Source organism: Fundulus heteroclitus, chromosome 21 (assembly GCF_011125445.2).
Source record: "Fundulus heteroclitus isolate FHET01 chromosome 21, MU-UCD_Fhet_4.1, whole genome shotgun sequence".
Taxonomy (NCBI): Eukaryota; Metazoa; Chordata; class Actinopteri; order Cyprinodontiformes; family Fundulidae; genus Fundulus; species Fundulus heteroclitus.
This window is the reverse complement of record NC_046381.1, coordinates 28,989,474-29,001,951: the sequence shown is the minus strand read 5'-3', so window position 1 is coordinate 29,001,951 and position 12,478 is coordinate 28,989,474. Positions and strand designations below refer to the sequence as shown.

Genomic DNA, 12,478 nt, shown 5'->3' with positions numbered 1-12,478 from the left:
TCTCTGAAAAACTCTTCTCAACCCACTGTCCTCGCGCTCAGTTCCATCTCTGCTCACGCACGACATTGCTCGCGCGCTCGACCTGCTCATTCCATGCTCACCAGCTGTGCGCTCGCTCGGCTGTTTCTGTGCTGGCGACTTCAAAAACTGTCCACTCCACCAGCCAATCACAGACAGGTTTTTTTTCCCCATCCAATCAGAGTATGGGTTGTAAATACTGCATTCAGATGGATTAAATCAAAATGCTATAAATTTCGAAATCGACCCTTTTAATTATTATTTTAGGCCTAAAAAGACATATTATTTTTAATGTATCCTTCTTGTCAATCAAAAATTTTTATTAATGTTAGGTGATGTAGTAATAATATTGGTTTAACTTACTTTAAAGTTTTTTTTTTCTCAACATAGTTTATCTCGTTAAAATATATTCAAAAATCTTTAATCACTTGAACCATATCAAACTGTTCTTAAGTCCTTGGGGTTTTTTTAAGTCATTTTTTCTTAATATAGTTTATCTGGTTGAAATATATTGTGAAAATACATGTATATTCAAAAATCCTTTATCACTTGAACCATACCAAACTGTTCTTATGTCCATGGGTCTTTTTATTTGATTTTGCTAAATAAATATCATTTCTGGAAATAAATAAAACCTTTGTTTAATTAATTGTCGATAAGGATAATTTTTTCTTTAAACTACTTTTTAACCTTGTGCATGCTGTAAAAACCGAGAGATTTTATCTTAAAAATCCTCTTTCAATTAAAATAATGTAATCATGCTAATTCCACTTATGTTCATCCAGTAAAATGATTATCAATTCAAAAACGTTTAGATGAATAATTAGGGTAGTGTGAAAGAGTAAAGATGCCATTCTTTGGTCATTTAGCCTCACATTGTCTTGACATGATCCTTAGGTGCGCACCCCCCTTTGAAAAATCCTGGATCCGCCCCTGCATGTTGTAGCTATAACCTTTAAGGTTTCTATCTATGGAGGCTGCATTTTCACAAGTGGATAAGTAAAAATGTTCCGTTGTTGAGTGTATTAACCCACACAATTCATTGAATTAGAAATTATCCCAAGTGTTGTTTATTTTTAAAAAATGTGAAGTGACTGGTGTAATTGCAAAGCATAACACATCCTGTGAAAAAGGCAATTATAATTAATTGTCGGTTCACTCAATAACTACAAAAAACGTTGTGTTTCGTGTAGATTGGACAAAATGTTCAAAACAAATCAATCATGGGAATTCTAAAAGGGGGTTGGTGTTGACCTAACTGAGGTGAGGCCCCCAAATTAAATTCTTCCCAGGGCCGCATACAACTTTGGGCCGGCCCTGTTTGCAGTTTCTTCCTTTTTGGTCACCTACAGTTAAAAGCATCACAAGCAGTAGGTAGCAGTGCACCACCTTTAAAATGTCCGCTACAGCGTGTTTCCTACACCCAGGACGTTAGAGAGCGAGGCAGGTAACCGAGCACACAGCCAGCCCCGCTCTCCCGCATTCAGCGGCTCTCTGGCGAGGTACGGCCAGGGAAGGGAATGCCGTAAAGCCTTTTTGTCGTAAACCAGGTGCGGAGAAGAAGGGGAGGTAAAGGGAGAGAGGGAGGTGGTGGTGGAGGAGGAGGAGGGGGAGAGGGGGAGAGAGAGGAGGTGACTCTCCGGCAGCATTTAGACACAACGAAAGGATCATGGCGGATGGCCCCAGGTGTAAGCGCAGAAAGCAGGCGAACCCGAGGAGGACCAGCGGTGAGTAAAAACTACTTCCTCCGCGGAGTTTTCCCTCTCCGGAGGCTCCCGTGTCGCCGGGTAATGTGGCTGGAAACTTGAGCGGTGTGTGAGCGCTGTTTTCCTGACGCTGAAAGTGGTGGGAAGTGGCGGTGTGGTGCACCGTTATACCTGGGTCGCGACTCTCCCCTCCGCCTAGCGGTCCGCCGCGCTGGGGGACCGTTATACGCGCACCTCACTGCGCTGCGAGCGCGGCGGCTCCTTCTGCTCACTTTGCTCTCATTTAGACAGCCCGGCGCACATTTAACACCTGAAACCAGCGAGCATCCATTGAATTTAGCCGTCTTCCGTCGAGTTTTGGATCCCACCACTAAACTCGGACCTGTTTCTGAGGAGTAATGCGCTACCTGGTTGTTGCTCGCCGATGGTCTTAAAACAGTTTGGAATAAGAAACAGTATTTAATATTTAGTTTTTGTTTTGGGAACGCTCTGGAAATGTGTCGTGAACCAACAGGAATACAACAGTTTGGGGGGGCTCTTATTTAGTCCACTCTGAGCAGGTAGACTGTTGCTGAGCTCCGAGGGGCGGACGGTCTGCCTCGTTTCTATCTTCCCTGTCGGCTGCTTTAAATTTCTTTAGCCCTTCGACGGTACCACAGTTATGTTTTAAATAAATTTAGAAAAAGGAATAAAAAATAAATGTATTTTGTGTTTAAAACCCCCGTTCTGAGCTGCCATTGTTACCAGCGCCTAACTCATTAGCTATTCTGCTTATTGTTTCCGAAAAGTGTTTGATTCAGTTGACTTTCCTCGCGTTGTTGAAAATGATAAAGTAAGGAGTGAAAGCTCAGCAGAAACCACGGACGGACGGACGGGGTGACCGGGGTTCCGGAGAGCGAGGGATATCTCACGCGCTGTTTGAGCGCAGCCCATATAAGGAGAGCGGATCTTCTCCTGTCGCGCGACGGGAATCCTGATTCTCCCAGGACCACGGGCTAGAGCGAACCTTTCTCCGCGCGCTCACTTTTCCGTTTCTCCTCTCGTTTCTGTCCTCGCTAACAGCACCTCGTTTTATCCGTGTTGTGTTCAGGAAGCTCTGCGTCACTGCGCTCACCTAAAAGGTGTGAAATTAGTAGCTCTCTAAACATTTCTGGAACATTAAAATGCGTGACGGGAAAAAAAAAAACGAATTCAATTTGTATATTCTTTATTATGTCTGAATTTATTTAAGGGAGGAAGCTTTTTTTTTCTTTTTCTTTTTTTTTTCTTTTTTTTTTTTACTGTGGCAGAGTTTCGCTATCTTTTTGTCCCGCATGCGCCCGCCCGTTCGCCGGGTGTAACTCACAGGAACTGAGGTAACGCAGCTGTCTGGTGTTGTTTCGCTCTCTGTGAGCCCGTGTTGCTATAACAGTAATCCGTGGGTTGGGAAAAATGCGACCGCGTGGTGCTGTGTGTTGCGGGCTTGGCTGTCCTGGGAGTTTTCTGTGGACAGCAGCAGCAGCAGAAGAAGAAGCAGCAGGAATGTTTTTCTGCTCTTTTCTTTTACTTCTTTCTGGTCGTATTTGACTATTTCCCCCTCCTTTGACGAGGAAAGGACTCTATCTCGAGCTTTGTTGGAAGGAAGTCTTTTTTATCACTTTTTATACCCTCCTTTAAGTTAACTCTGTTTTTATTAAACCTTTTATAATTATGACACGGCTCTATTGTTATGCAAAGTCACCCCTTTGACAAACAGATGCCTTTTCCTGTTGCTTTGCCCTTTTTTTTGCCTCAAAGAGCTGTTAGGACTTTCCCCCTCCCCTGTGAGGGCTGACGCTCTGCCATGTAGATCAACTTCCCTGCTTTTAAGTGATCTGATGGAGTTGTGTTTCTTTTTTCATAAAAAAAAAAGTTTGGTTTAAAATAAGCTTGTGCCTCCAGTCTCCAGTCAGCCCCGTCCAGGTCCCTTGGTCCTGGTCCCTGGCTGGCACAGGTGGGGGGGATCAAGGTGAGCTCCGTTCTCGGACTGTAAACAGAGAGGTGTTAACAGCCCGCAGGACGACAGGTGTTTCCAGTCGCCTCCCTTTTCGTCACCTTAGCCCCCACCAGTCAGCCCCCCCAGCCTCCATGGGGAGCAGCAGCCATCCTCTGCCACGGTAATTTAACGCAGCGATTTGGGAATAGAGGAATGCGACGGGCATTAACATTCTTTGTAAAAATAAACAGGGCCGGGATGCTGGGCTAGCTTCGGTTTGCGTGCTCTGGAGGTGCTTTCAGAGAGTCCTCCACAGTTTTCTGCAGCCAGGCACGGGGCGAAGCCATGGCGTTCTGGTCACGTCGATGGGATTCGTAGATCTGGATACGTGGTGGAGAAAAAGATAGCACATGGCAAAACATTTCTATTTCCAGACATGATTCCCCTTCTCATCTACTTATCCTCCATCCATCCATCCATCCATCCTCCTTACCTTCTGTGGTTTTTCAACGTTCCAGCTTCCATAGCAATATTTGCCAATGCATTCATAATGAGGTTTTAGATACCACATGCCTTATATATTGACTAACAGAGGGATGAGAACTCTGGGAATTTGAGTCCGGAATTGATGTGGGAGTTGAATTTGCCACGGTTGACCTTTTGTGGACCAGCATCTGTTCTAGTGGGTGTGGTTTTTTTTTTCTGTTAATCTGCAGGCTTTTCTTGTGGCCTATTGGCCAAACGATAGAATTTTGACCAGAAAAATGTAGATAGCTGTCTCTCTGCTCTCTTCCTGATGTCTACACTCACACACACACAGTAAATCACCCACTGACACTTAAAAACAGAAAACTTATGTAACAGCGTGGCGCATGTTTACTGGCCTGCCGGTGAAGCTCCCCTCCACCTAAACGCCGCGCTCCAGACTCAGAGCACGGTCACGTGATGTGAGCTTTAGGGAGGACAGAGAAGAACAGCGGTCCGGTCCGGTCCCGGCCAGCGAAACCTGTTGGGCCACAGCCGAAGCCACAGAGGGGGGAGGCTGGGACTGGTTCGGTAGCGCCCCCCTCCCAAACCCCCAACATGCCCACCCCTGCCTTCTGAAAGACATCTGTTTACATTTAAGGGGTCCACCCCTGCTTGTGTGAGGAGTTTGGCCGAGGAGGAAATTTTTCATTTATCTCGCAGCTTTTCAGCAGCTTCCTCGGTGAGCTGCGTCTGAAAGTGCCAAGGAAGAAGATAAGCCCCCACGGTGCCCCAGCGCTCGCCCCGTCCCTCGCCTCGCTCTCCTCCTTCCAGAGCTCGGGCTTTCTTCTGGAGAACAGAGAGGGGTGGCGGGCAGGGAGGGAAGGTTAAGACACAGTAGCTAAGGGGGCGTGGGGGAGGGGGGGGCTGGTTGCCCCCTGACCTGGGCACCCATGCGTTCTTAGAGTATGACTTCACTTTCCCCCCTCTGTGCCATTGTGTGGCTTCCAGCATGTCCAATTGTGTTTGTGTTTAAGTCTGTTCAATGACGGGGGGGGAGAGAGGCGCGGAGGAGGGGGACTCTACGCTCCCTCCCTCTGTCCTGCCCTGCCACTCTGACCCCTCCTCTCCTAAACCAGGAGCGCCATGTTCCCAGCTGAAGAACGGGGGGCGGCGCAGGAACCGGGGGGGTTGGTGGGGGCAACAGGTGACGAATGGAGAAGCATCTGCTCTGGCAGATGTATGACATGCAACTCGTCCAGATCGTGCAGAAATACTCGTGGCTTGCTCTTTGTCTCTCCACGCCTGGAACCCGTGAAGGTGGGAAGAAGAGGCGCTTCGTCGTCAGGCCGGGTGATGTACGAGCAGCTTAATGATTAGCTGCTCCCATGGTGGAGGAGAGCATTAGCCTATAAAAAGGTGCTCTCCCTTCATAAAGAGGGAGTTTCAAACCCCGAGTCAGTTTCAGTAACCCCCTTAACTGCGCTCGGATGTGCTTTATTGGGGTCCGTGTGGCTGAATGGCTAAATGAAGCATTGTGAGCCGGGGGCTTTGGTGAGGGGCAGCCCGAGGAGAAAGAGCCTAGTTACCTTTGCAGTTCGCCTGCTCTACCTCATACACTTTGAGCGGCAGAAGAAAAGGTCCATTCAGCGGGCCCGGCATGGGGAGGGAGAGTCCTTTTCACACTCAGCTTGTGGGAAACTTCTCCGCCACACTGTGCGCTCCCATTTGCATATGACCCATTCTTTTCGCAAAGGTCCCTGTGAGGGTGGAATCCGTGGAACACTTGCAGAATTTTTGAGATCCTTCTCTGGCGCGGCCTCCAGGCCTCTTGAGGGCCTGCGCTACAGCACTCAGCGTGACCGTGGCCGGCAGCCCAACGGCATCTCATGGGTGTGCTGCCCCGCAGCAGCGGTCATGTGATGGGCGAACACCAAGTACCGGGATGATGGACTGAGACAGGGTCACCAAAGATTCAGGAGCTGCCGGGATTAAAGCTCCTGAGCAGCTCTGTCAAAATTCTAGATTGTGGATCTGGAGGTTTGGACTTGGACTGGGCTATTGAGACATAGAGATGCTCTGTCTTCTACCAGGGGTCTGCAGCCTGTGGCTCCCCCTGTGACCAAATAAGAAAAATCCTTAGTTATCAAGGTAGCGAGTAAGGGTGCTTTTAGCAGTTTTTGATGCAATATCTGCAGAAAATCTCCACAACTGAAGTTCACCGTTGTCTCCACTAGGGCCCTAACCCTAAATCCCTTTAATAGATGAATTCCAACTTACAATTTTCAAAGTTTTCATTTTTGGAAAATCTGGATGAAGAGAATAGCTTCATCCAGAATAGTTTGCAATGCTGACTATGTTTAGGAGAACTTATTGTCAAAATATTGTCAAGAGGAAACTTTTTTCTCCATAAGGCACTTTAATATACTTTTTTAAAGTTAGTTTGAAGCTACACAAGTGAAGAGAAGCCGGTTCTTAGCTCATTGTGTAGCACGACCAGCAGCAAACATTTGGCTCTATTTTCATTGTTTACAGTGGCAGGGCCGCCATCTTGTTTTACAAGCATGTTTCACAGCTTGTAATTAGATGCACTTTGAATTCAGGTCAACTCCCAGACCAAATGCTTGAAATAAAAGCAAGTTAAAAAAAAAATCGCAAATTTGCAAATTTATTTGTGAAACCAAAAGGAGGGGAAAAATAGATTAATCGCATTTGGTGTAAAATCTGTGATTTTATTTATAAGCCAAATCCCCCACACTTTTAAAAATCATCCCATGTGTTTAGCTTCCAGCTATGTGCTTTATATTTTTAAGTGGGCTAACTGTTCTTCTTTTTCCATATGTATGTTCTTTTGTAAAAGTTGAACAGTTTACTTTGTTCAGAAAGCTGGAAACAGAAATTCATGTTAGTTTGATTATGTTGGCTTTCAAAGTAAAACGTTTCATTTCATCCACATTTCTAAAATCTTATTTTTGTTCTTCATGGCTCCAGACAAACGTGGGGGCAAAGTGTCTCTGTGGAGTGAAAAGGTTGCTGACCCCCGGTCGGCCTGTGGCTTTATTGCGGTTGCCTTGCTGGAAGGTAAACCTCTGCGGGGTCTTTGGGCTTTTTGTCAGCTGGAACAGTTTATTTTTCCCACGATTGCTCTGTATTTCTACCCCATCCAGGTGATCTTGGTCCGAGCTGGGACTGATGTAACATCTCAGTCTAGTACTCTGACTGTAGGTGAGAAAGCAGTAGCCAGGGCTTCCATGCCAAATTCTCATTCCACCATGGACGGCGTTTGGCATGTTGGCCAAACGGCTCCGTCTTGGTCCTGACTGACCAGAAGGCTTTTGCTGTGTTGGCAGGGCTGTCTGCATGGCCTGTGGTAAACTGAGAACAGGACCGCACGTGGCTTTCCTTCACCAGGGGCTTTTCTTCTCACCGCTCTTCCAGCTTGGTCAGATATGCACAGACCACATCTAATAGCAGTCTCCATTGTAGATTCTCAGCCTGCTCCATGAGGCAGGAAGTGGTCCAGGACGCGTTGCTACTGACGATGAGACGGCCAGCTAAAGGACAGAGACGTCCTGGACGGCAGAGGGTGGGTCACTCCTTGGTAGGACAGGTAGGAGGCGGCTGTGGCTGCAGGCTTACGTCAGGTCTCTGAGCCGCAGAAACACCTTACCGTCGCACTGAAGCAAGATATGCCCCCCCCCCCCCCTTTACACGCACATAGCTGTCCCTCGCCAGCACCAAGGGTCCCTTCGGTGGTGTAGTAACCGGAGCCGCCTGCCCGGCGCGACACAACAGCTACACGGACGTGCTGCTGGTTGTTCAGTGAGACGTGCTGACCCCTGAACACAGATAGCAGCTCAGGAGGCGCAGCACAGCTCAGTTAGCTGGATAATCCAGTCTAAGGGAGCACAAACCACTCCTTACTGCTCCCCAAAGTGAGCAGACAAGTGAGACGGCATCTCTTCATTCTCCTCAGTTTTTCCTAAACTAACATTGGTCCCCCGCTCCTCCCTCAGCCCCTCCCTGACAGACAGTATCCGCCGAGGGAGAGGCCACACTGACATGGCTAGATCCCGCGTGTGCTGTCTGTCGATGAGCCGTTTTAATCACGTGCTTGGTGGCGGCTCCCCGGGCCCACACCGAGGGCCTCTGGCTCTGTCTGCTCACCCCTCCTCGTCCCCACATGGCCTCCCGTCTCCTCCCCTGTTCGGGCTCCTCAGTGGAGCGGTTAATGAAAAAGACTGGGCCGACACAATAGGCAGAAGGCGGGCACGGCGAGGGGCCCTTCCCTCAGGAGCCTCTGCTGCAGCCCCAGTTTAGACCATCTCCATGTCGGTCGCATTGCTTTTGTCTCTCTACCTTCACTACATGTTGGATGTCTCCGGCCTTTTGAGACGCGCTTGACCTTCCAGCGGTTCCACAGCGTTTCTGTCTACGTCGATGAAAAGAGATGACAGCAGATGAAGAGTAATTCACTGTCATGCCTGGCGCTTTGAAAGCAGCCCAGCCTGGCGATTTGCCAGCCCTTTATGATGACCATATTGATTTTCCTCTCCATAGCACACAGAACTGATAATGGCCCTCCTGAGGGGCCACACATTCATATTCACATCCCGGTCCCGGTGGCTCAGCGTTGCCGTGACGTCCCAGGGGCCATAGTGACTAACAGATTCACTACTCAGTGCTACGGACTTATTGAGGAGGCCAGGAGAAGCCGGGCCAGCGATAGCTGCAGCGGGGGGAGAGAAAACCCTTAGTCACCGTGTTTGTGAGACGGAGGGGAGGCCGACTGCGACGCTGAATGTCAACATGGATAAACATCCACACAGGATTAATGAGGGAAGAATGGACAGCCTGAACCAAGAGGGAGGGGAGCATGCAGCATCCACTTTGCCCCATTTAACCCATGAGTGATTTGGTGAGGTCCCCCACGCGTGGATCTGCACAAAGCTGGCAGCCAGGAGACAGACGGAGGCAGAGGACAGGACAATGGAAACTCCAACGACAGGACAATTGTTGTTGTACATAGAGTTATGTAACACAATAAATCAGCAGGATACTTTTTCTACAATTATTTCATATATAATTGTAGAAATGACATAGGCACAGCCTCATCCGTGTCTTACTGTATGTGTTCAGCTCCATCCACCTTCCCACCAACTCTGACCAGCATCTCTGTCTCTGCTGAAGAGCTGTGTCCCCACAGCATCATGGCACCACCACTTTGTTTTCTCCACCGGGATAGTGAGCAATGCTGCTTTTCTCAAGGTTTCCCCCACTGTATTATAAGCCCCCCTCCCACCAGGCACAGTGTTGTTTGTTTATTTTCAATGCCTCAATCTTTCAGAGCAACGTGAAATGGTCAGTAAAGTTCTCGTCTGGAGGAGAACCTCCTGGTCAACATAAGCTGCCGCTAGCTGTTATTAGCATGACGCACACTACGGTACCCGGTTGATGGGTTGCAGCAGCACACTCGCGCTTCCTGTTCCCCGTTCCTCCAGCAGCCCACCATGGCAACTCTTACCAGGATGACCCCATATTCTGGAGGAAACCTGTTTCTGCCACACATGTCCTTTTTCACGTAGGCCAGACAGTTCAGATCTGGACTCTTTAGACCAGAGCGCCTTCGTCCTTCCTCTCAATGTCTCGTGGTAGATTGCACATGGTTATTCTTGTGGATTTCTGTCAACACTGGCTTTGTTCTTGACACTTTTCAATGACACCTAGATTTACTGAGTTCATGTTGAACTGCTTTTCCTGTAGCTGGTGAAAAGCAGCATCCTCACAGCACACAGCAGAGTTACCGTGGGCCTCTTGGATGGATGCTCTCTTTAGCTGGCCTGTCGGGTTCAGTGGACAGCCGTGTCCTGCTTGGTTTGCAGGCGTGTCTTCAGGGTCTCAAATTAACACTCGCCAAATGCAAGTAAATCTTCCGTCTGGCGAGTCAGTTTCAGAGGGCTAGCTGCCACATGGCGAGTAAATGTTTGTACCACATAAATGGTGTTTTTCAGTCATCATTGGGGTGGATGCTTCTCTATGTTCCTCTGACAACAAACGTACAGGTACACCAAACACTCGCACGTGTGACGGGAGAACTACAGCAACTACGTCACGTCCGTTTGCTAACAGCTAGCGCTTAGCTCAGGCTAATTACGTAGCAGGATAATTAGCCGGGGTCAGTCAAAATTAATATTTTGGCGGTTAAAAAATATGCTTGGGCGGTTGAGCTTTACTATCGGCCAGCCTGGCCGGTGAATCAGGAAGTTCATTCTGGACACTGCGTGTCTTACACTCTATTGGTGGTTTGTGGAATAAGACAGTAGTTGTTTATGGCGCACCTTTTCCTCATAGTTGTGGCCTTTAGTTGTGGATGTGCTGTCACCATATGTAGGTCTCCTGTCATACACCCCTGTGAGATGTGTGGGAAGATGCTGTGTATCGACGCGGGCCCTGCAGGTGTGACTGTGGAAACTGGCTCTGAGCCAGCCAGCTCCAACTTCTCTAAGCACACCTGTCCTGGCGTCGCTCGCCCCGTCAGCGTTCACCTGCTCCCAGGCCGAGCGCCGCACATCTCAAACTACGTGTGGGTATGCAGCCTTCCTCATTCTTGTGAAAACCTCTGCTGACACGTCATTGAGGCATGTCTGGAGTTGGACAGGATCCTCAGTTGGCGACTGATGATGTTGCCGGCGTACATTATGTAACGCTCATCCCTGGTGGTGTCACCGGTACATGTGTCCCAGCAGGAATCTCCAGTACGCCGCTGCATTTGTGGCTGCGGAGTCCCGCTCGTCGGGTCCGGCTCCGTCATTCCTCTCTCTGGCAGCTGCCTCGGCCCTGACTCGTCGGCTGCAGCAGGTGCTGAAGGCATGCAGCGACTCAGCTATACGGTCCTCATAAATAACAGCTGACAAAAGCACGAGAGAGCCAGCACTGCAGCCAGCGTGAAGAGAGGGGGGGCAGAGACTGCAAGTTTCATCCAGCAGGAGAGCCGGGGCGGGGGTGGGGGGTGTTCATGGTCAGGGGGAAAATGTTAGCATTCGGTAAAAATGTGAATGTTGCTTGTCATTGGCAGTTTCCAGCTGTCCTCAAGGCCAACTTTGCTGTAAACCGTCTATGCAAATTTTGACTTAAGTGGATGTTTCTGAAACTCAAGGCCAGCTCTAAGTGACTGGTTAAGTGGGGATTTAGATGGGAAGGAAACGACTGTTATCTTTTCTGTAATTAAGAAGTAAGAGCTTGGAACAATGTTAACCGTGCACTAAAAGCAGATGAAGAGGTCAGAAAAGAATTTCCATGCACACCTTTACAATCATCGTCAGTAATGAACCAGCACTCAGAATAAATGAGGCCATAAATCACGCTCTGATCAAGGGCCGTTAATGAACAAAGCCTAGAATGAAACCAGCGCTGTGTGTTTGTCATTTTCTGCTCTTCAAATCCACACACACGTACACATCCTGCCTCATCAGAAGCTATCGATCAGCCTCTCGGGGCGAAGGTTAGTTTGTCATTTTCTCTTACCTCACCGTGAACAAAACCAGGAAGCGCGTGAGAGATTACGGCCCAGGATGCAACCTGAAAGCCCTTTATCTCTGTGAAAACAAGGGGCTTCCTGCAGACCTGCTCCCATCCAGGACACCTCCCCCCCCTTCCTTCGCCCAGCCGGGCCCCCGGCACCTGTGGCAGCCTATTTAGGGATCCTCATCAGGGATCAGGGGGAGTGGAGACCACAAACCAGGGGGGCAGCAAACATGAAAGCCTTGAAAAGAGAACTTGCCCTTTTAGATGTAGGCCTGCCTCTACACTTGGTAAGAACTGAAAAATTCAGAACTAAATAGTCGCTCTAACTGTATTCACTTAAAACAGAAAAACACCAGTTACCCCAGGTTAATTCCTCTTTAATACATTCATAGACTTAGAATAATGACCTGCTAAATTTAGAATCAATTTTTAAGTGCAGAACATTTGACGGTGTGTAAAGAGTAACACTAGCAGAGCTAGCTGCTAATAGCTGGTTAATTAGCTGGGCTGAGGTAGCCCGCCTATTGTTGGCTAGCTAACAGAGTGCTGCTTGTAGCTAGCCAGCTACAGCTTTCAAACATGGCTATGCTGACGAGAAGTGGTAATGTTAATTAGTCCTCATTTACCACCATAGCTCAGTGGGAAGAACTAAGAGTACCTGGTGAAAAGTACAACGTGCCCAAGGAGAACACTCCATTCAGCGCCCAGGCCAGGATTCAAACCAGGACCTTCTTGTTGCCAGGCAACAGTGCCATCGACTGATCCACTGTTCTTGAAGGACAATCAGACTTGGCAGTTCAGAACTTAAAAA

The 12,478-nt window shown here is 48.6% G+C and overlaps 1 protein-coding gene across 1 annotated transcript in view; it reads left to right on the top strand.

Annotated features, from left to right (window-relative positions):
• The first annotated feature begins 1,615 nt into the window (after nucleotides 1–1,615).
• The window catches only part of zeb1b (zinc finger E-box binding homeobox 1b), a 59,587-nt gene continuing 48,724 nt past the window's right edge, over nucleotides 1,616–12,478 (top strand). The window contains 1 exon segment of the mRNA XM_012871198.3: nucleotides 1,616–1,745. Within this exon segment, the coding sequence (XP_012726652.2) occupies nucleotides 1,688–1,745 (58 nt within the window). The 5' untranslated portion in view covers nucleotides 1,616–1,687.